The 27,999-nt window shown below is 37.9% G+C and overlaps 2 protein-coding genes across 3 annotated transcripts; one reads left to right on the top strand and one right to left on the bottom strand.

The window, feature by feature from the left end:
• The first annotated feature begins 40 nt into the window (after nt 1-40).
• On the top strand, nt 41-20,788 carry LOC103478379 (uncharacterized). The gene is made up of 9 exons (XM_008432180.3): nt 41-945; nt 2,852-2,906; nt 6,198-6,274; nt 6,391-6,525; nt 6,710-6,859; nt 7,578-7,632; nt 7,818-8,001; nt 16,925-16,995; nt 17,221-20,788. The coding sequence occupies exons 1-9, from the start codon at nt 659-661 to the stop codon at nt 17,965-17,967; spliced, it is 1,761 nt and encodes a 586-aa protein (XP_008430402.1). The 5' UTR covers nt 41-658; the 3' UTR covers nt 17,968-20,788.
• nrsn1 (neurensin 1) lies at nt 20,576-27,387 on the bottom strand. Of its 2 annotated transcripts, none has more exons than XM_008432181.3 (6): nt 27,297-27,387; nt 24,718-24,829; nt 24,437-24,529; nt 24,194-24,312; nt 22,867-23,054; nt 20,576-22,779 (listed from the first exon to the last, which is right to left on the bottom strand). In XM_008432181.3, exons 2-6 carry the CDS (start codon nt 24,814-24,816, stop codon nt 22,676-22,678), a joined length of 603 nt encoding a protein of 200 aa, XP_008430403.2. In that variant the 5' UTR covers nt 24,817-24,829; nt 27,297-27,387; the 3' UTR covers nt 20,576-22,675. The 2 variants fall into 2 exon arrangements, with proteins under 2 accessions (XP_008430403.2, XP_008430404.2); XM_008432182.3 differs by having other exon boundaries at nt 27,307-27,379.
• Nucleotides 27,388-27,999: the final 612 nt, after the last annotated feature.

Here is a 27,999-nt window from a genome sequence, read left to right as displayed (position 1 = left end):
TCGCATGGCTGCAAGGGACATACTCAGCTCTTGCACATCCGCTTGCATCTATGTCCCAGATCATCTCTCTTACCCCACCGACTGCGCCTTTTATTATTTACAGGAGCGCATTGTCACCAATGTTGAATAGTTGAGTCTTTTGCCCATTGGTTCATAATTGGCCACTTGATGATAAGAAAGTCCCATCCAATCTGTGACAGAACAACGTGTTCCCGAAGACATGTCCCAACAGATGAGTCCCCAAGACACCTGGGTCACAGAGCAGAGGAAGCTGCAGCAGGACACCGGCTGTACAACCACCTGTAGCGCAGCACGGAGAATCAGTCCTCTCGCAGTGTACAAGAAGCCGTGGAAATTTGCGGATTTTTGATATTTTCAACTTTGAAGCAGTATTTCGAACGCTTGACGTTACTTTTTTAAAAAAAAGTAAACTCTCCCTGACTGACCTTTCAAAGCGCTGTTTGGATTACCTGCGCGCCGCGTTTTCCTGCTCGACCGCTCACCTCCACCAAACCGTAAAGATTTGGCAAGAACGGATCAGCTCTGATTACATTGCCATGGCACACAGACGTGCGATTCACAGCGGGGAGCTGCTTGTTATGACTCTATCTTAACGGGCTTCTTTCTCAGTCGCGCTTTTGTCGCACCCAGCGCAGACATGGGTTCGGAGAAGCCGAACTTTCTCTCGCAGCCCGTGGTGAAGAACGTCTTCATGTTCCGGAACGGAGACCCTTACTACGAGGCAAGACGGATAGTTATCAACGAGAAGAGAGTGAGTAACTTCGAGACGCTGCTGCGAGAGGTCACCGGCGGGATACAGGCTCCGTTCGGGGCGGTGAGGAACATCTACACGCCGAGAGGAGGGCACAAGGTGGACTGCATGGAGAGCCTGCAGGGCGGGGAGCAGTACGTCGCTGCGGGGAAAGAGAAATTCAAAAAGCTCGAGTAAGAAAGATACAAAGAACCAAATGTCTCGTGCATGTTGTAGTGGATAACCCGGTGTGACGTAAACGCTGCGCTGCGAAGCGCGCGCGCCCTCTAAATTACAGCTAAATATCAGCACTTGAGATCATTGATTATAATAACTGGGTTTCACAGTCATTTTAGGGATAAGCAGCAATGCATCCATGACAGACGCTCAGCATTCAGACCTGCTGACTGAATCCGGGTATTAACATTTACTGTGACTCAACAGTTTTGCTGAGTGCTGAGTCACAGCTTGATGAGATCAGGCCTGAAGAGAAGCATTGGCCTAAAAATAAGTGGACTTATGGATAAGATAATTAGATCCGCACATTCAAGTAGCCTGTAGAATTTAATATGGAAGCATAAGGAGTTATGCGAATAGACACCAGCACTGACTATATGCAGGGCATTCTAGATGTAAGGCGTACAGGATCTTAATGTATATTTTCTTTTTGTATTGCAATCTGTTTCTTGCAAACATTTGCTCAAGTTTGTTAATGTTGTACTCCAAACACATACAAACCTAGAGCACAGGACAAAATGAACAGAAGAGAGCCACTCTATAAAAACAAGAGCCTTTTTTTTACCTGCTCTCTGAATTCATGGTCTAAATCACAGGCTTTAAGTCATCATGAGCACTACAGGATATGAAATTATATTGTCAGAGTTGTAAGTTAAATGTTGGCTAAGTTGTGAAAAGATTTATTGATTTAATGCTCAGAGATTTATTGAGCTTTTTAAAGATAACTTTTAAATGGTGACAAAGATGTTAGTCCTGTTGCCTTACACTAAAAAGATCTTGGGTGTGATTCCTGTCACACTGGCCTTAATGTGTGGATCTTTTAATGCACTCATGCATGGATATATATTTTATTTTATTTTGTTCTATTAGCTTTTTATCTCTCCAATCATCTTGTATAATGTTAAAAGTTACCACAACTTTTTTTTTTAAATGTATATTTTTAATTAACTGAATGGCTGCAAATGTATCAGAACCCCATAAGCAGAGTGACTTACTCTTGGCACAGCCAAGCACAGATTATGCTTGGCACTGTGTATTTTTCTATACTATTTATTTTACACTTTAAGATATGGGTATTCTCTGCTGCAGAACTGCACTTTGGCTGACACTGTAATGCCATTGCTGTTTTGTTATTTAGGGCAACTAAGATATGTATACATAAAATCGCACTATGAGACAGAACTACATTGACCGTCTTTTAGGAGCAATTGTATTTAATCATTACTCTGTACAGTGAGTTTCACCTCTGTGGTATCTTCATTAATGGGCATTGCTGTAAAAAGTTCAATCTTCAGTGGTCCAGGGGTACATACTCAATTTGCGTATCAACATATTAGCTTGTAAGCTGCTACCTTTAAATGTCCACATTGTCCCGTAAGGTAAATAGACAAACAATGTCCAAGGTATTTAACCAGATTGCCCACTTTCAAAACAACACAAAACAGATAAAAGACAAAAAAATGCTGCTTTGCAATTCTTCCTCTTTTGTAATCTGAATTTCATTTCTTTGACATTTTCTACTTTGATATATACTTAATGTCAAACTGTAAGCTGAATAATGTGCATTTACTCATAAAGGCCATCTCTACATGGATAGAAACAATCTGTGGATCTCCTGCTGTTAAGCTGTTACTTGAAGTACCAACAGATGCATACCGACTGTAAATATTCTTACCACAAATATCTTTATGCTGTCCAAGTTATAGTTGCAAGACCTGGGAAGATATGATAGATATTGACATCTCCCACTCCATGTTGCAGTTTTCAGTAATGTCTGATGACCCACTGAGTATTTGTGTCATACATTCACTAATTCATCACAATGGAGGTGTGAGATTAACTCATCTTCACTTCTCTTCCAAGTTATCTAGATATCGGGACCCGGAAGAAGAGGATGATGCAGACACTGCCAGCTCAGGTAAGGCAGCAGTTTCTAATGTTCTGTCAATGAATTATGTTTTCATTTGACCTTTTTTGTATTTAAACACGCTGCAAGAACAATTACTTCAAGAGACCGTTCGCCGACTGTGTGATCAAAAATGCCGCAGCCTCACTGGAGGTTCCCGTGATACAGTAACCTAGTTTTACAGCATGTGCATCTCAATGTTATTGTTTACTTTACTGTAGGTGTGAGGCACCAATCATCTCCTCATGTTTCTAGCAGTAAGTAAACAGATCTGGTCATAAGACACTGTTCAGCTTCTGCAGTGGTAGAGCTGCATATCTAGACCTTTCAAGGGTAAAAAAAAATTCTGTGCTTCTAAAGAAACAATTTCTGTTACTCGTGTTTTAAACATTTAAGTCTGATTAAATATGTAGAGAGTTTCTAAGTATTTGATGAAGATATTTTAGTCAAGGTGTGATGTAAAGCATTCCTCCCTCTTGGCTGTTCATGAAGAAACACTTTGCTGTTGTCACAGTAGCCATGCATTATTGATTTATGTATCATAATCATCCCTCTTTTAATGCATCTTTAATCACCTGCGATAAAGTCACAGCCCACGCTGGAGCAGCTAAAAGTCCCGCTGCTCTCAGGTTCATGTATTTTAATAGTTCACCTGATGTACCCTCTATCCAAATAGCAGAGACCTTGGAAAAAAGTTTCTAAAATGACTTTTATTCAGGAAAGAACATGCAGTTTATGTCACACCAAACCCATACCTTCATATTAGCTTCTGTTTTCTTTCAGGTTCTGTTCAAACTAACTGCAGTCCAACACCATTTTACTCGGATTAATCACTATTTTATGTTAGATTTTATATTTATATGTGGCAAATGATTTGCCAGCATGCTTAGCAGAGTAATAGAAACCCAACAGTCGTAGCATCGTTCCACATAAGTAAATCATTCATTAAAAGTATCATGTCCAAAAATTGAGAAGGGTCAAGTTCAATCAGTGGCATCTCCCATTCTGTGACAAAACAGGTGTCAAACACAAGGGCATGTGTTCGAGATAAAGGTTGTATTGCATTGTTTAGATATATGAGTAAATCAGGTTGTTTCAGAAATTGCTCAGAATAACAGCAAATTTTCATTAAAAACTTTATCGGAAAGGGAAAAGCATATAAGGTGTGCAAAAAATAATACGGTGCTAGGACACAATAAAAAAAATAAATAAATAAAATCAAAGTCAAACAGAGAAACCGAAAGCTTGACAATATGAAGCTGAGCCTATGCCAAAGAGTCCCAGCAAAACTTCCATTTTTAAACGAACATGATGCTGGAGAGGTGAAAAAGCAAATTAGCCCCTTCCAGATTATAGTTCTGCAGTAAACACGCAACCCTGAATCTACCATCGCAAATCACTTTGTCACTTCATGTCACACAGGTCAGCCTGCTGATATCACAGGCCCAGAGTGCCCACCCAGCATGCGCTGCGATTGAAAAAAAACCTTAAGAGACGTTGTTTACACCTCTGAGCATTTGTAAGATTTTACTTTGCAGTCCTCCTGCCGGCTTCCTAAATCCATTCAGTGCTTGAAACATGTCCGCATGTTGGGCACCATCATCAACATTTTCCTATCAGCAGCAGAATGTGGGGAGCGACATATTGCTCAGATCAGACGGACTCTGGAAAATCACATGGCTCATCCATTATCCCCGCACACCGCAGACCCCAGCTGCTTCTGTCTTCGCTTGCTATCGTAGCTATCACCACCTGACACTCACTCCGCAATCCGCTGTGACTCCTCACCCTTCGTAGTACTTTAAAGGCTGGTGGCTACATCACAAAGGTTGATCAGAAGTGTAATGTCGGTGAAGTGACTTCCACCACCCATTTCATGTTGGGACCTTACAATCGATCAGGAGTCGTAGAGATCACAGAACGAAAACATTATCTGAAAAGGGCCATTGACTGACCCACAGAGACATGGTGAAACTTTTTTTATGGACTAATGAAAACAAGCTTGTTCTGTTTGGGTCTAGAAGCCCCAGGGAGTTTGTCATATACACTCAAAACACTAATTTGAAACCACAGTACACTCCAAAGCATTGTGGCTCAGGCACAATGCCTTAAGGATGTTTCATAGTGTCAGGCCAATTTAGTATTGTTTGAATACAGGTACTGCTCTCCTGTGCTGAATAAGCCTATGCTCTTGAAATAGGTGTTTCCACATTAATTATTTTTTGTAACCACGCTTACATTACTACAGAGGGACTATAAATAATAAGGTGCAAATTTGCTTATTGCAGAAAATGATAAGGCTTTTAGATTTTATTAGCATTCTGTAAAAAGTACTTTTTATGGACCAAAGTGGTGTACATAAAGATAAAAACGTAATAATTCTATCTAGATACTGTAAAAGCTGAGCTTTTTTTTGGTATGTGAAAAACAAAACCCTCTGGTGAAAAACACAAGTGTGGCATTTTGTCAAAGCTGCTCTCAAGTAGCAACATAATCTATCTGGCCTCTGCATGGATTTTACCTCTGAATATGAACTTCTAAGATGGCAGGTACATTACAACAAACAGGATCGTCTTACAGAACCTCGCTTTGTTTGTTGCTGGCCAGAACCAAGTGGGTGTTGCCTGTTTCTCAAGTTTTTTTTTAAATTAATTAAATTTTTCTTTACAGAAAAAAACTAAAAGTGGTTTTTGTGGTGGTTTATTTGCATTTTTCTCCAAAATGTTTTGTCTGGAACAATTTGTCAGCTTGGCTGTATATCTTTTTGTTTTTATTTTTGCTCTTAACCTAGTTGCCAGGTCATGATCCCTGTCTTAGAGTCTCAGTGGGTTAAAGGTGTTGAGGGACAGAACCTGTCGGACTCGCCCTATGCAGTCTCATAGAGCCTGTTATGTATTTGGTGCCAAATAAATCTGAGACAGATAATTATTAGTCTGTTTTGTTTTTTTTCTTTTAGCAGTTTGTCTTCTTTAGTCCTGCCATTTGGGGTTAATTTACAGTTTTTGTTCATATGACTATTGTCTTAACTACAGTTCCACCTTTAATTGCAAACCTTTCCCAGTTGTGGCTTCATCTCCCTGTAGTTTTAAACAAACAAGTGTGTACATGGCAGTAAATTCACTGGACAATACTATCCTCATTGCATTCATTAGTTTTTAGAATCTTTATAGGGACATTATTCTAAACCCCTGGCTATTTTTATACCAGCTCAGATGGGGTTATGCTGTAACATACGGGATAAAATGTTTTAGTATTTATACTTAAACAATTAATGGGAACATTTTTCTCTCTCTCTCTTCTCAGGCCAGACCACTCCCACAAAATCGAATCATTGTGTCGGCACGATTTCTAAAACCCATTAAAGAACCCTGCACGATATTGTGAGTAGAGCTCTACCGCTCACTGAACCTTTTTGGATTTTTTCTTTTTTTTTGCCCTTGACATTACATCGAAGCATAGAATGTCGCTGTTGCATTGTGTGTGTTCTTTTGGATAGTGTCGTAGCAAACGGCGATGTGTTGAACCCTGCAATGAGACTGCTGATCCACCAGAGGATGATGGACCAGTTTGAAAGAATACTAGAAATGATTACGGAAAAGATGGGCCTGCGAATCCTGGGAGGTGTGCGAAGGTAAATGTAGATTGCATAAATTGACTTTCTGTTTCTCTATATTGTCTTGTGTGCATGCATGTCTATCATCACTGTTTCAGTATATGCAAACGACATTTTGTTTTCGTATACTGAAAACTTAAAAAAAATACTGAGTGCTATTTGTTGAAACGAAAAGGGGTTGTCCTCCATTTTTGCTCCGTAGTCTCTACACCTACGAAGGCCATCAGGTGGCTGATGGGAGCAAGCTGGAGTGCGGGCAGCTTTACGTGGCTGTGGGCAGAGAGAGGTTTAAGAAGCTTCCATACAGTGACCTTCTCTTCACTAGGCCCAAAGGAACAAGAAGGATCAGAGGGTAAGCTGTGCGCTGCAGAAAATCCATAGAAATTACTCGAGCAAAAATGTTCAAACTGAGCAGTTTCACAATTGCATTTGAATTGCACTTAGGGTTAGTTTAAACCACTTTTCTGAACACACTTTCATAATTTCTTGTTAGAGATCACCTTCTTCTTCATAAAGTTATGCAATATGCAATATCATTTAGGGCTGACTTTTTGGATTTTTTTCTTGTCTTTGTCAGGTTATAGTCAGGCAGCTTTAAAAAATGTTGACACGCAAAAATAAAAGAGATATTTTGCATGGGAGTTTGAGAAATTCAGAGCAGTTTATAAAATGTGCCTGAATTCAAGATAAAACAATACATTCTCCACACATGCACCATATATTCTTGGTATACATTAAAATATTTAAACAACTGGAAAATTATTAGATATTCCAGATATTTATATACTTTTTTGCTTCAATTGAATTGATATTTTATGTTAATGCTTATGTTTTATGCTTATGATCATAAAAATAAGTTATTGTAGCAGAAAATTATGTTATTTATTTCACCTGTAAAAAAAGCAATAAACAAAATGTCAATGTTTTTTTTTCGGTTTTGACATGTCATCAAACTTTATTTTGAGGATAATTTTGCATACTATTTTTCTAAAGTGCATGTATGGCAGCGGAACAGACGAAGTCATCTCCAAAATGGATTATTCATGTCATTTTTTATTTATTTTTTTCAGAATGAAGGCTCATTCTTTACCACCCATCTATCGATTCTCAAAACAGAGTGGAAATGTAAGAGCTGACGACTATCAGGTTTTATGTTTTATGACGCCATGTTTGGTGGAAACTTCTTCATTTTACAAAAGCAGCTCAAAATCCTTAAGTCATTACATGTATTGTGGAAAACTGTGTAGAACTTTAAATCTAGTCCTGAGTTTTCCCACATTATTAAACAGTTTGATTTTCCTGTGCCTCAGAGTAAATCCACAGGTCGTTCCAGCGACAGTGGGGACAGGGATTCCAAAGCCTCTCCTCCAAACCACTGCGGCAACAGCAAGGAGGACCTGGCGTCTACTGTGAGAGAGATCTCTCAGGCGAGGCTGCTCACCCTCAGGAAGAAGAAAAGTGGACAAAGCATCACGGCCGACTCACCTGACAACGGTAACGCACATGTTGACTACAGAAAAAAAAGGATAAGGAAGGATAAAATTCATTAATACTCGCTAGCCTAAATTGGTCTTGTGGTAATTATGGTTTTGAAGCAGCAGCAGGTAAATCGGGTCAATCTGGTAGCAGCTGTGCTGCATCAGCAAATTTACAAAAATATCTTGATTGTTTGTGTCCATAGAAATACTTTCTGTAGGTGCTCACAATGTTAAATCAAATCACTTTAAAATATATTACTGGCCATATTGAGCATTTATTGGAGACATTAATAATTTTTGATAACACCATATGTATATAATACTAATAAATTAATCCAATCAAGGCTGCTGAAGTGAGACATATTGAAGACAGTATAATGTAATTTGTCTTTCTTTTTAAAGCTTATGTAACTTGCTGCATGCCTGCATGGCCACTAAGTGGCACTGTTGCTCTGCGAAACACGGACTTTAAAATTGAACTGGCTTGCATGGCGACTTTGACCAAGAAACACATTACATCATTATTCCGGCTTGTGAGCAACATGGTGTAAAGTCCTGGACAAAGAAAGAATGAAAGAAAAAAAAAGAAGAATGCATTTTTGTTTTTAATTTTGTTCTCAGGAGTGACTTATAACAATTAAAAGCATTTGTTCTTCCTGAACAGATGTTTTCGGTTAATGAAATGTGGCAGATCACAAGGATGTTTTTTGTACAATGCAGGGAACCAACAATTAAACTCCTGCTGCTTGAACCATTACATCATCTATTACCTGATGGTGTCTCTTTTTTTTTTTTTTTTTTCTTGTCGGCTGACACCAGAAGTACAGAGAAGTGTGGAGAATTTGTGTCTGGGGAGCTGGCATTTTGAATCCAAAGAGAGGACTCAGAAACATCTGTCTGCCGTTTGCTCACTTCGGTCCGCACACATAATTTTTTTTTCCTACTGCCCCACAAAAATGTCACCCTGAAAATCCATCTTTCGGGACATCGAACTAGAGCAACAGACAATCATGTTACATTATTGGTCACATTGGAAGACATTGAACAAAATTGTATTTAGAAAACAGAGCATGAAAACAAGATGAGGCATGTGACAGGACGGCTTGACTCATTTGGAAGCATTTTGCTTCCTCAGACACACACACACACACGCACGCACGCACACGCACACACACACACTCTATTGTTTAACCTTTTAAATCTCTTACAATGGCTGTCCTGTTAACAAGATGCAATGGTTTGCTTTTGTTTGTTTAGTTTTGTAGCAAGATCGTGGCGTCTTTGAGGATTTTTTTTCTGTCTCTGTCCATGTTTCTGATTGACTTTTTATTAGAACTGTAAGTTAAAATTCTCTTTTTAAATTACTGTCATGGTAAAGCAATTTTACAGTGATGTGTGTGCTGTTTTATAAATTACTACAGTCTATTTTTGTTTCGATATAGGGCTGCACCTCAAATCATAAATAAGGTCATCTCTTTGAGTGGTATACAGCTGAAAGTAGACACATAATCTTTTTTTCTCCCTGCCTGACATTCAATCAAACTATTTTATTTCCACTTTTAGTTTTGCAGCGAACATAAATGTCTGAAATATGCCACTTCATGTGCAATAAATGTATAATGTATGAGGTTTCCCTATAGAGATTATTATCACTGCTAATGTTTCATTAGATGGACTTTTTAAAAATTGCTTACAAGGAGACAAGACAGATTCCAAACAATGCAATTAAACAGATTATATTTGAACAATAAAGTTATGTTTTAGGTAGCATAGCTGCTTCGAAGAGTAATAATTGACATAACTTTTAAGAAGGAATGCAAATGAAAAGTGAAATGAGTTCAGTGTTACGAGCAGGAGGGGATGTCAAAGCTGAATACTTATTTCCCTAATTCAACACAAATCCTGGTAACAATCAAGTACAATAAAAAGCTTTCTTTTGTTGGCTTTATTTCTTTTGTTGCAGAGAGCATAAGTAAAGTGACATCGAGCCAAGAATTAAAGAATCAGTTTAATCTCTTTACTCCTTTCCAAACCCAAATTCCTTCTTTCTCAGGACAGGCAAGAAATAGTTCATTTATATGCAGTACTAACTTTATTTTACTTATTCGGAACAGAACCAGGGAGGGCTTAGTGATAATTTCCCTTCACGTAATCGTGCCCTGACAGGGTGCGAGACGAACACACAACACAGAGGACGCCACAAATGACAGGATTATAAAATTGGCACATTGCTTGGAAAGAACACCTCATGAAAAAGCACACTTCAGATCCGAAACATGAAACGGTCACATGAGATCATCACAGATCATTGCAAATTTGCTTCTGAGTGGGCGTCGATCGAGTAAGAGATATAATCCTTCTGTTCTTACGTGACCGCGTTGATCCCTGCGTATGCATGTGTGTGTGTGTGTGTGTGTGTTTGTATGCTGTTTCCAATTAGTCACTGTCTGTCACCTGCTGGCGAGTATGACTCCAGCAGTCTCGGTACGCTGCGCCGTAAAGGCTTCAACTTTTTCTGCTTCGTTGGAGTGATGGCGCCGGAGAGTGACAGCGAGGACAAGGGGTGTAGCGGCGGTGCGAGAACTCAATCAGTAAAGGTCATAGACTGAATGTGAACTGACTGTAACAAACAAGAGGCTTTACCAACACACTCTGTGTGTGTGTGTGTCAACACAGGTGTAAAAGCCTCATCCAAATGAGGCAAATTATTGATCCAACTTGGCCGGTGTTTGCCGTTTTGTCTTCAAAGAAACACATTCATGCTCAATTTGGACAGAGGCAATTAGCAGTTGTTTCTGACCTCGGAATAGAAATGGGATGTTTATCAGTGCTCCCTTACTTAAGGACCCCTGTGACCAATTCAGTTAATGGCTCCCTTGAGAAGAGGGAAGAAGTAAAAGGATGAGGAGTGAGCATGGAGAGAGGAGCCTAAAAAAAGAGAAAAGGATGTATCTGGAAAAAGGTGAAGAGGGGAAGATAAAAGAGAGGGTTGAAGTAGAGGGACTAATAGGATAAGATTATAGAAGCAGAAAGGAAGAAAGCGGAACATAGATGGAATCAAATAGCAAATATGATGAATAGCCTGGGTTCACGGAGAGCGAGTGCCGAGGAAAAAGGGCACGGAGCGATATTGAAGGGTTGAGGTGATGGGTGGGGTTTGGGTAATTGCCTTTCATTTGGATAATCTCTCCATTTAGAGTCATCAAAGCAGAGTTTTACTTGCTTGTGCCCCTTGCTGGGGCCATATTGCTTCTCTGGGAATCAACAAAAGAGTGTTGGGCTTTTGGTTGGGATGGACTGACAAACAGGTCTGCATGTGGAGAGATGAGAAATACAAAACAAGAAAAAAAAAGGATTGAAGAACTGTGCTGATGGTTGCTCCCCCCACTCTCCCTGTGCTTTCATGCATGCAATAGCTAATTAAAACCAAAGGTGGATGATGGCAAGTTACATCCTCGGTCTGTTATGATTCATTAAGCATAGAAGTAGCATTTTGTATAGACCTTACTTATTTTTTTTGCCTTAGATTAATCAAAAATCAAGATACTTTGAAAGGCTAAAAGTGTTAAAGTAGGTACACAAAATGTTTATACTAATGAAGAAAATGTTTTAGAAAATCTAGTCTGGATATATTAAAATAAAAAAGCAACAACTATTCGTTCTGCTGTAAAATACTGATTGCATATTGATGTCAGTTAGCTGCTGACAGGCTCCTTGAAACACGTCATACATTCACTTTAGTTTTTAATTGAATTTACCCCAAATCACAACTCTAAGGGACTTCACAAGACAAATGCAGTAGATCCAATTCATACTGAGAAACATGCTCTCAGATCATTACAACCAAAAGCAGTCATATAAACATAATTCAATTACATGCATTCCAATTCAAATCTATGCTTTGCAGTCAAAAAGGTTGCCTATGTAATGGAGCCCAGCAAATTGCACCAGGCCCTTGACTTTTTGGCAGACATTTGCATGAACGAGAATCAGAATCATTCCTGACAAGAAAAGTAAGAACCTGAGATCATTTCATTTAATGTTTAAGGTTTGTTTTTGAAAACAAATCTGGAGTATTGACGTTTCCACTCAGGACTTATGAATAACCATAGGGGGCATGTTTAGCCTGGTTAGCTGGTTTAGGATGGAAATGCCTTGTTAAAGAGACTCATAACTTTATTTAAGACTCGGCGTGCCTTAATACCAGTAACCGCTGTTAGAATTTTAGATTCACTGCAGCCTGAAGTAAAACATGGCATCATAGAAATTCTAATTTATTCCATTTTGTACAACTGTAAAGCTATTATTTCCTCACAGTGTTGCTGTAGTGTTGAAAACAGTTTTGATGCCTATCGAGTAGTCCTTGCAGGTATTCTTCTTTATGTCTTTCTTTTCACAAATGTAAGACTGTGGTCTCCCAATAACCTGGGTAACCTGCTGTAAATGCTTCCACTGAACCCTCAAGGTCTCTGGGTTTACACAAAACCTCACGCTGTGAATAGCCTGTTGCCTCCCTTTCAGGCGCCAGGCCTCCTCCGTCTTTTGAGTGCAGCGGTTCAGCTTCACCGAGAATGCACGTTACTCCTGTCTTCCACTAACCAATTCTTTCATTTCTGAAGTCATCTTACAAAAAAACCCCTGAATGGAAACATTATTTGTATTGTCCACATGTCGAATAGGAGAGAGACATGAAGATTGCCGCATGTAGGTCTGTTGGATCTGTAAAAGAAAAAGGAAGTCTGGTAACGGCAGATCAAACTTTTTTCTCTTGTGTTATAAAACGTGATCCCTTCTTGTTGGGGAATTGTTCCTGTCGGCGTATAGAATGTATTTACTTGACTACATTTTTTTTTTCAGTCCTTTTGTTTTTAACACAACCAAAGAAAAGGCTCTTCGTGATCCTTTGATACAGGATTACTGAATTACAAACCACTGTAGCTGTACTAATCTGAAATGTGTTAGATTTTTCAGCTCTGACATAACATTGCTGGTTGTGGCATACATACTTATAAATATGTCTATATTTCGTCTTATATCTATTGTCTCTAATCTAGTTTGCATGGCCCATTTGTTCGGTGGGGCCCATCTGAGCGGCTGCGATAGAAGCTTTAGGTTATGTGACGCTTGGATCAGCACGAGACATCAGAAGTACTTTGACATACAGTCTGCATTACATAAGTAAAAAGCTGACATTTGGGGGAATTTGTTGGTTGCGTCAAATCTTCAGAAGTCATTTGAAAATGCTTTGGTTCGAGGATTTGTGTTCAATGTTGTGAGCTGAAGTGACATGCAAGAAATATCAATACCTCTCCAGCATTTACAGATATGATCATTTTACAACCAAAGATGAAGAAAATGGTTCACGGTTTTCACATAAAAACGTTAAAAGTGTGACATTTATATGTGTTAAACCCCCTTCACGATTCCTAACGGTATTTCTTTTTTTCCAAAACGTCACTCAAGTAAATGCATCTGAATAAAAGCAATTAGTTACTATACTTATACATTGAGCGCGCAATTCCCTTCTGAAACACAGTGGTGGCAGCAGCATCCTGTGGGGATCCTTTCCGTGATCAGGGTGAACAAAAACAGCTTAGAGCTGCAAAAGTCCTGAGAGTGAGTGAAACTTCAGGAACAATGACCTTTGCATATCCGTGTGTTAGAATGGCCTAGTCGAAGTTTTGACTTAAATTAATGTATAATATTTTAGCACAGTTTGCATGTGCAATGCATTGTGTTTCACGCGCTATTGACCTTTCAAATATGCATCTGATTTTACCTTTTTTTTTTTTTTTCCTCCCAATCAAATCTCTCACAGTCAGAGGAAAACTGCATCAAAATGATTAGTTATAGATCAACCAATGATTACAAGTACAAAAAGTTGTGTGGTTTCCAAACCGTGTTTTAAAACACCTCTTATGCTTTGCTTATTTTCTTTGAGGCAGTTAAACACATGGTAATGCATAAGTATTTCATACTTGAGTATCCTTTGACTAATAAAGACACCCAGTGTTCAGGGAACTGTGAGGGGGGAGAAAAAAAAATACAGCGAGAGAAAGAACATCCTGAATGAATTATTTAAGCTGAAGCCATGACCTTTACAAATACGACTCTGCCTGTCTGCCTGCAACATTGTTAGGCTTTGATTTAATGTCAGAGCTACCTCAACACAAGGCTGCACATTACTATCGATATGACACTAAATAACAGAAATAGCTCCTTCAAGAGAGGCATTTATGTATTTATTTAGATTCATGCTGAAAAAAAAACAGCAACATAAATGCAGTTGAAACATTTATTTATTGTATTGTATATACAGTATGGATGAATATTTCTTTTAGAATCCAAGCTCCAGAGCAGCTGCTTGGATTCAAATAGGCTGTCTTAAAGTAAAACAAACAGGATGTTTAGCTTCTCCAAAGCCCCAGGAGGTTTTCTGTAACCTTTTCTCTGAGGTGAATGAGCTTTGGGACCAGGGAACTGAACTTTGCCAGGAGAGATGGGTGTGCGCGTGTGCATGCGTGTGTGCTTGATTAGGGTTTGTTATCATTATTTCAAATTTTGGAAAAGAGAAAAAGATTTTAAAAATATTTTTTGAAAACCATCTTTTATGTCCACACTTTATTACTCGTCTCACACTTATCTTAGTTTACTCAGGTTTATAATTTGTCATATTTCATGAAAGTCACAAGCACAAAAAGTAAAATTTTTTTGATTATACAATTTCTGCTATTATTTATCGTCATATCTTCATAAGTAATATCTATTTACTTAACTATTCAGATAAATAATCTTACATACAATAAACACATTTTTTATGTGTCGGTTTGTACTTATTAGCAAGGCCGAATTGAAACTGTTGAGTTTTGTGTGTTTCTTGGATTTTTAAGGAATGTTTCAGGCTTTCGCGCCTCATATTTTTATTTATTTTTAAAATGACGTCAATAATGATAACCTAATCAACTAAACGTGAACTTCATCAACAACGAGAACAGTTGCGGTGATCTAAAAAAAATATAACATGTCTGTAAGCAAAGACGGAGTCTCCTCCTTAAGCGATGAGAGGACCTCTTCCAAGTCTATCATTTCATTTCCAGTCGTGCTTTGCTGCGATTCTTTTAAACAACAAACATTTACAACTTTCCCTCCTAGGATAATGGCTGCGAGAGCCATTTGTGCGTGCAATTACACCCACTTACAGCTCCATCCTTGCTGATGGATGAGCTTTGGCTTTAAACCTGAACTGTGGGTGTGATCTGTTTTTGAGCCAGTTGTGAGTAAATTAAATGTATGCATGCGTTTGGATGACGATGGAATAAAAAAATATTAAAAAATTAAAAATTAAAAAGTTTCACAGTCTCATACTTTACCTCAAACATGAATTGGTCTGAATATCTGCAGCACCAGATCTCAGACGTACTTAGATTCAATCAGGAGCAGGAAGCTGATATTTTAAATGTTGTTTTCAATGAGATTTAGCATTTTCATGAGCCCGAGCCTCTTCCTTCTCAAATTACGTTAAGTTGTTTAGAGTCGTGGCAGCTCATCCTCTGCTTACAGCTCCTCTCTCAGCCGCCTGGCCCTCGTTCCTAATGAATGCAAGTAATTTCCATAAAATATTCTTAAAAAGGGTCCACCATTATTACCATAACGTTTCATCTTCCACCGTGGCTAAACTTCAATCGGTTTTGCATTTTAAATGCATTAAATGTCTCCATAAACCCTTCTAATCTCTACCCGAGTCATTTTTCTTCCTTAACAGCTTTGTGTAGAAAGGAAAACTAATATTAAAGACATTAATTACTCTCCTCTTTTTTTTTTCTTTTTTTTGTTTGTTTTTTTCCAGCTTATTTCTGTTTGGAAAGTTTAGTCTCATCCGGTGTTTGAGAACAAGTGTGTAATTATGTTGTTTATCAGAGCGTAGAGTTGAGTTCGTCCTATGATATTCAGCAGCAACAATTCCAGAGCCTTTGATGAGCATGCTCACATGCAAGTTGAAAAGCAATATATTAATTTTGCACATCAGCAAACCTTCTTTGCTGGGCTGACTGGCTTAATAGAAATGAGAAGTTATTGAGCTGCTGTGTACGAGCTTCATTTAATTGACAGGACTGACACTGCAGAGTGTTGATTTTGAATGATTTAAATGTGTCCCCTTCACATTATATGGCAACAGCTAGGGTAACATCTAATGCAACGTACTGTATGCCAATCTGCAAAGAGATAACACTGTAATCAAATGAGAGAATATGAATGAATATGCACTCACTCTGTTTTGATTCTTGTAGTGAGATCATCTTTAATGTTTTTTTTTTCTTTTTCATTGTCCACAAGGTGTCAGCGTTGTGTTGTTTGCTCAAGTCTTACTGCACAGCAGTGAAATGAAAGGATTACGAGTGTAACAGCAATTGTCTCACTGGAGGGTGAACAAAAGCTTTCTTATTTTTGGATTTTATGGATGCATGAAAATAATTAATTTGGGGAAACTCGGGAAATGTATTTACCTGGTTTTAAAAGCCAGAGCAGAGAGCATAAAAACAAGCTTGAACTTGGAACAGAATAATAAGCTCGTGTCTTGACAACTGACATGGGTATAGTTATCCACATAAAAAATATTATTGACATTTTACTTTTAAGAAGCTGCTGATTTCTTAGAAGCTTTACGTAGTTCATTTTTTTCAGTGTCAGTGACCTTAACTGGTACCGTTAGTAAAAATATCTGTAAAGCCTTAAAAATCAATCCATCATTTATCACAATAGACTGATTTCACACTAGAGATAATATCAAAGCGATGTGAAAAGTGACTCATTATCTGAGATTCATGGTCAGTCCTAACGAAACAAGACTTTTTTTGTGTGTGAGTGTGATGTAAGACACAGAAATATATATGTTTAAGTCTATAGGGTCCTTTAGTTTTTCTTTTTTTTTCTGTTTCTAGATGACAGAGAACCACAGGATGATAGTGAAGACACAGAGAGCAAAACCTCCCAAGATCAGAGAGCCGAAGAGGTATGAACGTAAAAGATTGATTCTATTGATCTAGTGAAAATGGATGTGCTGGTAAATTTGTTTAGTTAATTGATTTTGCTAAATTAGAATCATCTTACATTGTTTTCTCAAATTCTTTTAAACATATATTTACAACCTTTGTACTCCCACCGCCTTCTAATAGAAATTCACACTGTTATTAAGACACGTCTTTTTAATAAAACTCTTCTCGTATTTCTGTTACAGAAATCTGATGCATCTGATGGCCAAAGTGCTTCAAAAGAGGACAGTGAAAATACTGAAGAGGAACCCTGTTCTGAAAACGCCACGGAAACAGATGGACCCAAAGATGACAAGGAACAGATCCAAGACACAGATGTTGCAAAAGAAGAAGAGGAGAAGATGGAAACTGATGAGCAAAATGATGAAAAAGAAGAGGGAGGTACTGACATGAATGAGCAGAAGGTGGAGGAAGTAAAAGAAGTGAAGGAAGAGAGTAAGAATGAGGTTAATATCGAGGATCAGGCGTCCACCAGCAGTCCTGTTGATGATAAGCCCCAGGACAATAAAGAGCTAAAGGAAGATCTAACTACATCCTCTGAGGCTAAGAAAGAGCAAGACGATGATACAGAAGAAGATAAGCAAGAGAGGGCTGGTAATAGGGAGGAAAGCAGCAATGGCCACAGTAATGATGCAGACACGGGGGAGGCACGAAAGCAGACAGAAAACGGCAGCATGCCTGGCGAGACTCAGTCGGATAACGAGAAAAAAGGAAGCGGAGCTACTGGAAGCAGCAGCAGGACCAGTAACCAGGAGGAAGATGTGATCAAATCAAAAGATGAGGCTCCCATAGAGTCAGGGGAAGAAGAGAAGATTAACGGAGAGGTAGAAACTCAAGTAGAGCCAGAAACAAAGAATTCAGTGAGTTGTGAAGATGCCACAGCAGCAAGAGAGCAGGAGGACGATGCTGCTAAAGACAATCAAGACAACTAAAGTAGCAAAGAGAGAGAAAAGGAAACCCTAAAACTAAAATGAGCAATTGCAGAGAAGAAGAATAAAAAAATAGCAATAATACCACAATTAATGGAACTATGCTTTGAGGTTTCCATTGATTTTTCAAAAAGAAAAGTTCATAACTATAAGCAGATAAAGTCTTTCAATGCCTTTGACTAACTTCTACAGACACAGCTAAACCAATGAAACTACTGTACTGTGATAAATATTTATTGTGCATACTAATGAACATGGTTAACTCTTAAGGTGCTTCGTTTAAAGAAACAATCTGTGAGCTCTGTAGTTTTGAGAAAGATTATGTTAACATTACGGTGAACATAAACCTTGCGAACTCTCATAGTCGTCTAAACAGCCAACATGGTCTGACAATCTTGTATTATTACAACATCCTCACTGTATAGTCAAAATGTAAAATCTATTTATTTACCTATCCATGTATATTTGTCAGCTATCTGAAGAATAAAAAGCATAAATGAAGAAAACATATTTTTTGAGTCATGTTAATGATTCATTTTCATATTTCAGGGCCAGTGTGGGACTGCTGATTTTCACTAAAATTGACACTTTTTTGGAGAAGTCCTATTTCTTTATTGTACCATCTGCTTTTTTCCAAATACCAGCATTAGCAAATATGACTCCCTGCATGACGCTGCCACCACTATGCATGACAGATGGCGTTCTCTTGTGTGTTTGGGGTCTGTGCTTTTAGTTGCTGCCTCCTCACATCAGATTTGTACAGTTATTTTATTCCTTCTTGGGAGTTTCTTTTTGGTACTGTGGTGTTTTTAAACTTGAAATATCTCAGGTTGGCTCTGGGTTTTAAGCATGTTTCGGATTAGGGTAAAAAAGATAATAGAAAACAAATTGGGTCCAGAATTATTATATATTTTTTTTATTAATTTTTTGAAGCTGTTTCCAGGGTAATATGGAGGGTGGTACCACCAACTGAAAAGTAAATAGAAGAAAATGACAAACAAGAGAATGGAAAATTTGGTCAATATCAGTTCCTGCAAAGAATAATGATAATAAAAAATAAAATAAAATGGTTTACAATTTGTGCATCTCTCAAGAAGTCATTGAATTGGGGTCTCAAAACTAAGATTCAGTTACTCACAGTTACCACAAGCTAAATAATGATAATAATAGAAAAAAAACATCTTTTTGTGTGGTTGTGCAAATTTGTATTTCATAAAATGTAAAAAAAAAGGAAAATAAACTTAGATCAAGTTAAGTTTCTTTTCTTTTGTGTGTTACCTATAATTGGAATTCAATTAAGTACCTGATTAGTTAGCGCTTCTTCTAAGAATTGCTTACAATGATCTCTAAAGTATCTTCATTATTATACCCCCCGTGACCCGACCCCGGATAAGTGGCAGAAAATGGATGGATGGATGGACGAAACTGAAGCTAAAATGAAGAGTGTAGAAAGACTGCAGCAGAAACAAATGGCAACTGTATTCTGACTTAGAAAAACATCCACATGTCCCCAAAGTGACCTGAACAAACAGTTACTATATCACCAACTAGTGTGATTCAGAGCTCTTTGCATTTGAGTAAAAACTACTCCACATTCATATTCACCATTTTCTTTCACAGTTTCACCCCAAAGGGAAGTTATATTAAGCCACAAATAAAATTCTCCAACTGGGGGAAAAAAAAAAAAGCACTAATGTAAAGAATGATCTAATAGGATTTCTTTCATAGCCTCACCACACTCTTGTTCCTACAGCTGTTCAAATTGAGATTTATGCAGTCACTGTGTCTGTGAGTCACTGTCCCATGGGACAAGAGGAGATCGTGTGTGTAAAAATGAGGGTGAGAAAGAAATGGGCAGCAAAGGGGAAAAGACACACAGCACAAAGCAAAGGAGGCGAAGGCGGGAGAGGGTGTGAGTCATAAGACCCGACTGGTGGAAGGTGATGATGCACAAGTTGCTATTTCTGGAGTCGCCATCAATTCAGTATTATCGCTTCCCCGGGCCTCTTGCTGTTATTGTATGTGTGTGTGTGTGTGTGTGTGCGTGTGTGTGTGTGTGTGTGGGGGGGTGTTAATAGGGCTCTGTAAAGCACTCTGGCTGATTGATTATAACTCTGCAGGATATAATGATAGGTATGAGAAACACCCTTGAAATTTAGGTTTGTTTTGAGATGTAACATGTCTTTAAAGATTTTTTCTTGGTTTAATTGAATATATTAAAAATAAGTAAACAGTGTAATTACAAACATATGTACCTCAATTCGGAAAATTAAATTAAATTTGTAAAGATTCCTTATGTTCCTTATTCCTTATTGATTGGCACCCTATTTTGGTCTTAAAACAAATATGACAGAATACACAAAAATCTCAGATTCAAATCCACCTTTTTTTTTAATTGCTGTAACCTTAAAACTTTCTGAAGAACTAAATTTTAAGTTTGCATGAGTTGAGAGACATGAAAACTATCACAAATGCACATTTGATATGTATCAATATGTGTGTAAAGAATTTATACCATTTAAAAAAAAAACTAAACTACTGAAACAAACAACCTTTTTGATTATATTCTTGTTTAGTGAGACGACGCACAAACCAGAACATCAAATCACACTTTTTATGAGCTGCAAAAATGTGATTTTTATTGTGTCCTTTGAAAAAGAAGCATACTGTGGATACAGTGATATATATCTTGTTTTAATCCAATAGATGACTCTCTTATTACTGGCTGGGATGAGGGACTCTTACATCTATATAGATGTATAAGAATAGAGAAAATCAAGTAGAAGTAAATAGTTCAAAATAAAATAAAATAATTTAAAAAAAACACAAATTGTGGTTTTGAATACAACAGTACGGCAGCTCATAATCAGCACAATCACTGATCAGCTACTAAGATTTAGACCGTACTGGAGGGTTCATAGCACATTTTGTTTTTAGCAGCTCTGATTCTGCTCTGTGGTTCAGTAAGCCTCATGAACATATATTTTATTATTAACATGTATGATTTGAACCAAATAGTTTAAAATTAATTTTGCTGCACTTTGTAGAAAGACTGCAGGTTGTATAAATGATAATAAGAGGTCAATTTACATGAATATATGTGACCAACAAAGCAATTTATCATTTGATGCTGATAATACCCTGAAGTGCTGCTGCATTTATTTTACAGCCTGACAGTGTAAATGAGCTTGATATGATGTTCTGCTCTAGCATTGTTCTGATGAGCTGCAGTGCAAACAATCCGCCCTATTAGTCATTTCCTCAGTCATTCAATAGATCAAACCAAAACAGAAACCGCAACAATAGCAGAAATGACTTAAAAAGGGGGAGGATCACAATTTGGTAATATATTTACATTAAGACAAGATCATAAGCAGGAAACAAACAAAAAAAGTTCATTTGCACTATCTGTGCTTGTAAAATCCAGTCAGGTCTGAAGGACTAACCTGAATGACCTAATAGAAACAGAAACACTCATAACATTAACTCTCATACACAGCAAATAGATTCAAATCTGTCCTGATTATATAATCTATTACTTTTCTTGCATCGCATATGATCAGGTTCAGATGGAAAGTGACAGTATAATTTCAATTTTTGTAAGTGACGATATTATTGGCCATCTATGAATCACAGCCGCTCTTCCATTATAGCTGTCAAATGTGATGCTGTTGCTCATCAGCAAGATTAGCGCGTCCCTGTCAGCTATCCGCCTGTTATGTAACCTGTTTGTTTTGTTTGTCTCGCTGCAAAGTACTTGTTTTATTTTAGTCTTTTAAAATAGAGCTAGATAGATAGATGCAAAATGGTGTAAAATGAGCTATGACTTTCATTGATACATGTTTTTATAGGCTTATATTTCAAATAGTAAGAAATAAAAAGAAGTTAGTGGGGAGGGATGGACTAACAGTTCATAATTTTAAGAAATGACACTGGGAGTTTTTTTTTTTTTTTGTCAAACCACTCTGTTCGGTGTGTTTTTTTTGTGTGTGATATAGATTGTTTCTCTGCATCTAAGCTCAGTCTATTGATCCCGTCTGAAGGTTTATTGAAGAAACAAGGTTAGAGGAGAAGCCAAGCCAGAAGAAAATGTCAGTGTTCTGCCTGTGAATTCTATTTCAATGTGTCTTTTTGCCAAAAAAAAAATATTTGCACGTTTTCTCTGGCGGTCTAAAATACCAGATCTCTGGCTTGTTGACAAATAGCACCAAAAGAGTAGCACTCGTGATCTAAAGTAGCGTCACACTAATGACCATGTTAGAAATCAATTTGAGCTTTTTCAAGTTGAGCGTTGGAACAACTGAGCTGCTCTGTTCAGCTCCTCTTTCTCGTTAACATCCTCTGTCATTTCCAAAGATGTTTATCGCCGTCAAAAACAATGCTATGTTCTTCTTGACTGGATGCTGCTTTTTAATTTCCTCCTCAGATTCTTTTCCTGCATGGCGTTGTCACCGCTCTGTGAGTTTTTATCGCTATGGTTCGAATGACTACATCAGATGGTTAACAGTTGTGTTAACTGTGCAAAATGAAGCTATCAAAAATGACAACCAAAAAGAAAAGACCCAGCAGCCATGTAAGCTGGCCTTTTTTCTTTTTTTTTTAAAGATAAACTGCTCATTAAGATGAACATTCACATGTGCCCTCAATTATACACATTCTACACACAGTTCAATCCTATTTAACTTTGTGTCTTTCTTTATTGGGGCGCCGATCAGGTCTCTGCTTTTGTGGCCGCGGGTTGAATGTTCTGAACTTTGGAGAGCGTTACAGGCACCTTTCCCTCCCCAGGAGTTGGTGCTCGCATTATTGATGAACCTGTGACACAAACAGTTGTTTTATTCATATTCAACGACTTGAAAAATGTCATATTGGTCAATCCTTTCGTCATATGAGCCAGCTTACCAACTGTTGCGTGGAGATCTGCTAACCGCTCCTTAAACTTGTGCTGCAGGTACAGTTCGTCTTTGGAGTAGTTCTTGGCAAAGGCAGACAGCAGAAGACCCACAGCCATGGAGGTGCCGCCCACACAGAACAGCACCGCACCGGTCAGTTTGCAGACGTCCAGTGCATGGTTGAAACTGACAGCGTAGCTGTTCCAAAACAAGTTTTTTACGGTCAGTTATCGAGTATAATCTGTCCATTTTTGCACACTGCAACAACAAATGTGAGATGCAAAAACCAAACCAGACTAGAGATCAGTTTAGGTGTGAAAATAGTTAAGTTTGTAGCCTGCTTTGTTGGTATCTTACACTGTGTAAAAATACCACATAACTGGAACATGTGATGTTCCTATCTACAATTTTTAAAGTCAAAAACAATGACATAGATCCAAGTTGAATGCAAAGTCAATCTAGTCCCAACCCACATTAGCGCACGCCCTGCTGGGACTCAACTAACAGAGCAGCAGAGCCCTGAGCTGTGCAGCGTGCTGCTACGATACTTCTCATTAAGATTTATGACGATAAAAAGCAAAGCACTCATTTAATGAAACACGAGAACAGCCCTTTCTGTAAGTGATGTCCATGCATGATTAATTAGATCTGCAAAGGAAGCATGTCATAGAACAACTTAACAAGGCATATAAAACAAAGATGAAGCAAACCAATGCTAGCATCTCTGTAAAACTCTCCCTATGCAAACATTGCCAACAGACCCAGATCCACAGTTACTGGAGGGGTTTTTTGTAGCTATATATGTAAAGTCAGATAGTCCTTTAGAAATAAATGATAAAGTTGTGTTTGAGGGAACTTGTACAAATTTTAAAGAAGCTTGATAAAGCATGTCCAAGAAGCTCAAAGAGCATGAAAAAAAATACTGATCACTTAAAAAAAACCCCTCTGTAATCATGCCGGATCATTGAACTGTTGAGATTTACACATTAAACGTAAGAGTAGATATGTCAGAGCAATGACAGAGATCCAAATTGAATGCAAAGTCAAAGATGAATTTGTAAAAAAAAAAAATCACTCAAAAATCAAAATAAATGGCAAAAAAAAAGAAAATATGCTGAAAGAAAACATGTAAACAGTTGTGGATGCAGATTGTCATTTCTTTTGCCAACTTAATTCAATGAATTTTGCCATTACTGGTCATTTTGGGTCTTTGACCTTTGAAAGATCAGCTTTGGTCCTCTGAGCATGAATGTTAATGAAATCCTAATCTGTTTAGTTGGTATTAACTAATAAAACTGCTTTCTTCTCTGTGCTACATCTTGGTACTGGTTGTATACCTGTCAACAAAGAGGAGATCATCTTCACCAAATGCTTCAGTCATAGTCGGTGTTGCGTAACCCACCAAAACAACAATAAGGCCTGTAACCAGGATCAGTGTTCCAAACGTGAGACAGACCTGCAAGACGGGAGAGAAGTCAGTTAACGACGCCCGATGAAATTGTTACTTTTTTTTTTTATCCAAGAAACATTACATGACACAAGCTATGGATTTCTTTGTGCAAGCCAAACGTCCATCTCACCTTCCAGAGTAAAGAGCTCCACCTGCTTGGCGATCTCTGAATCTGAAAATCTTCATCACGTTCCCAGATAGAACCTGTGCACTCCTCATAGAACTGAAAGGAAGCAGAGTTGATCAGTTTCTTCTTTGCTGTTAAAGAATAGAAACTGAAGCCCACATCACATTCGGATGATTCTGGCTCTGTTGCAGATTTTATGTTCAAAATAATTTTTTTGGATACTGGGCTAGGATTTCCATGAATGTAGTTTTTCTATCTGGTTATTTTTTTTTCTATTCAGTTACCTGGTGGAGGTAGGAGCGGACTCCGTACTGTTGGCTGTTTCCGCCGGAGTGAGTCTGCTCGCTGTATTCCGACCCACAGATCTCTGAGCACGAAGTCATCCTGCACACCCGTCTGCAGAATGCACACGGACAGACAGGGCATGAAGCCTTACAGCCATACTTCCAATACGATCCCCATCTCCCACATACACAATACAATCTGAAGACAGATCGGATAGGGTTCTGTCATGCATGTACACACACGCGCACGGGCGTAAATGCCACTAAGTTATGTAACACACTGGAGGCTTCTGATACAACGTGCCCCTGTCCACTGAGATCAGCGAAGCATCCTCCTTGTGTGACTTTGTGAAGCAAACTGGGGCATATTTGCCTTTATGTCCAGTATCACTTCAACTGTACACAATGAATTACTTTTTGTATTGTATCTCAAGAAAAAAAAACAAAAAACATAACATCTAAATCCTTTATACCTGCTTTAAAAACAACATTGATTCTGTGTTTAGTTATGTGTATTCATACAAAATGCTTCTTAGTCATACTGTGATGCAGCAGAAACAAAACATAAACAGCACTGGATACTTTAGAGCATTCATAAAACTGATGAAGCAGTCAAGCAATGTTAGGCAGTGATCAATAAATAAACTGAATTTTTTTATTTCCTCTTGTTCAGTAGATTCATCAAATGTCTATTTAACTCATCAACATGCTACTGACGCAGTGTTTTTCTTTAACAGGGATTTGTGGGACATACTTTGATGGGCATCGGCTTATAATCTCTTCGTTTATGTTCTTTGGTGGGTTCGAAACGGCCACCGTCACAATGAAAAGAAAATAATTAATTGTAGGGTTTTAACGTATAAATTTAAATATATGTTTTTAAGGCGTCCTAAACCCCCCGTCAACGTTGTCCACCATGTTATTGTTTCCAATAAGGAAATGTTTGTGAAACGTCAGATATTCTTTAAAAACTCATCACATACAAATACACATAAAAGCCTACAGGACATTTTATTTTTTTTATGTCAGTGATGATCACATTTAACTAAATTAAAACCCAAATCAGTTTAAATGTGTTACAGTCTTTAGAAAGAAAACCTGAATACTACTTGACCACTATCAGTAGGTCAGGCCTCAAATAAAGCCTGAAACAGGGCCAACAAAAGCATCTTTGGTATAGACATTATTTTTCTGATTATTGTAAGAACTCTCTGGTTTATGTACATATCACGGATGGTGGAAGTTAAGATTGAATTCTACATGTTGAATATCTCATGTCCATAAACTAACAATGTAAATGTGTACATTTCATCATAAGTTAGTTGTGATGGAAGACCATGACCATATGAAGACCACATGTTAACTATAATAATGTTTAACCCATATGCTGTTTATCCTCATGAACATCTGTCTCTGTCCAACATCTGTATCTACAGCATGACAATAAAAATGGAGGAATGGAACTAGTTAAATTAGGTGTGAAGGATCAGAGAGTAACGATATATTTCAAGAACAGAATTTATTCTTATTTTCTTTTAGTCATTTCAAAGCTACACTTCAAATGAAAATGTGGGATTGGAAACATTATCAATGGATTTTATTTATTTATTTATTTATTTATTTATTTATTTATTTATTTATTTATTTATTTATTTATTATTTTTTGTATTGTTTCGTACTTTGACACGTTTCTTCCTGTAGAAGTTAAGGTACAAAACGTACCAAAAGCCACAGATGCAAAAAAAAAAAAAAACTTAAATATATATATATATATATATATATATATATATATATATATATATATATATATATATATATATATATATATATATATATAAATAAATAAATAAATAAAAGGGAAGAAAGAAGAAAACTGTTCATCCAGACCAATAAAGGAATAAGTGCTAAAACACACCGAAAAATCGTAAACAATAATATGACAACTCCGTAAAGACGCCTGTTCCGACCGGCTGCGGTATCCTTGCCTCCAACAAGCTGTGTGTACCACATAACCTGGAGCTGTCTGTGGTGCTGAACGCCATTATCATCAAGCTACCCTGAGCGCAGCAGGAAAACATACAGACGTAATGTGTGACGCCAGACTGAAAACAGACCCCAGCCATTCGTCCCCCAATGAGACGCAAACAAACACACAGCACGTTTTATTTTTTTTTCAATTCAACTCACAAAACGTGAACTTTGCATCAAAGTAAGTCCGATCGTATCTGAAATACCCGGGAACCCCCCCTTTTTTTAAGCATTTAATTAGAGCCGTAATGAAATATTTTTTTTAAATAGAAGTTTTAGTTTATTTGATTACAGACCAAAACACTCGCAACCCTTCGAGGATAAAAAGCACAAATCAACACAAAGTTTGAAACAGCACTTGCTCTGCAATTTTGTCCAAAGTAAAGCCACTACCAGATGTGCGTGAAGATTTTACGATGTGCACTCAGCACACCGCGGACGCCACCTTTGATTCCGATTTCAAACAGCCAGTTATCCAACTCTACGTTTACACTCCCATAAATATAAAACCAGACCATAAAAGAAAAAAAAAACAACAACAATAAATTTACCTTTCATTACCAGCTCGGAGAGTGATCGCTCGCTGCTTTTTCCTCAGCCGGGTCCCATCACTCTACAGTTACCCCCCCGCCCCCTGCTTTCCCTCCCTTACTTACCGTCGATGATTCAGATTTTCACGATGTCTACTGCGCAGGCGTGACCTCCATGACAACATATGATTCATCAGTGAGTATAAATAACCAGGCGGGAGGGTTGGGAGGAAAGGAAGATAGTTTTATGAATGGATGGATTGATTGATCTATCTATATAGACTTATATCACGCATATTCATCGTCTCCAAAGGTATCACCTGAAAACTCAGAAACTTCCGTAATGACTCAAATATGATAACTCGGTACAATAAACAATCCTCCACAGAAAACCGTGTCATGATTCATTTATTTGGGCTGACATTTCAAAGGGAAACTAGTTTTTAGCATTTCAACCTTAAAGGGTTTCGAATCTTTCTGTGGATAATCGGTAAAAAATACAAACAATGTCCAAGAAACATTGCAAATGGTATTGAGAGACGGGCTTGACAATGGTGCTGTTAGCACTGTTGCCTTGCAGCAAGAAGGTCCTGGGTTCGAATCCGGGCCTGGATGTACTGGTGACCTGTCCAGGGTGTCCACTGTGCTTAAGGTAAGGGGCCAGGGAGGTGTGGTAGGAAGCACTGACAGAAACTGGGCGAGATTGATTTTTATAGAGCAAATG

This window comes from Poecilia reticulata, chromosome 16 (assembly GCF_904066995.2).
Source record: "Poecilia reticulata chromosome 16, P_reticulata-male-v2, whole genome shotgun sequence".
NCBI lineage: Eukaryota > Metazoa > Chordata > Actinopteri > Cyprinodontiformes > Poeciliidae > Poecilia > Poecilia reticulata.
The sequence above is the reverse complement of the archived record's forward strand: the minus strand, read 5'-3'. Positions and strand labels throughout refer to the sequence as shown.

Excerpts from the sequence above, each read along its gene's own strand:
- nrsn1 (XM_008432181.3), bottom strand. The coding sequence starts at position 24,816 with ATGACTTCGTGCTCAGAGATCTGTGGGTCGGAATACAGCGAGCAGACT. Across the intron at positions 24,313-24,436 it reads GGAGCTCTTTACTCTGGAAG|GTCTGTCTCACGTTTGGAAC; the intron begins GTGAGATGGACG and ends CCCGTCTTGCAG. Across the intron at positions 22,780-22,866 it reads AGATCTCCACGCAACAGTTG|GTTCATCAATAATGCGAGCA; the intron begins GTAAGCTGGCTC and ends TTTGTGTCACAG.
- LOC103478379 (XM_008432180.3), top strand. The coding sequence starts at position 659 with ATGGGTTCGGAGAAGCCGAACTTTCTCTCGCAGCCCGTGGTGAAGAAC. Across the intron at positions 6,275-6,390 it reads AAAGAACCCTGCACGATATT|TGTCGTAGCAAACGGCGATG; the intron begins GTGAGTAGAGCT and ends TCTTTTGGATAG. Across the intron at positions 7,633-7,817 it reads TCTCAAAACAGAGTGGAAAT|AGTAAATCCACAGGTCGTTC; the intron begins GTAAGAGCTGAC and ends CCTGTGCCTCAG.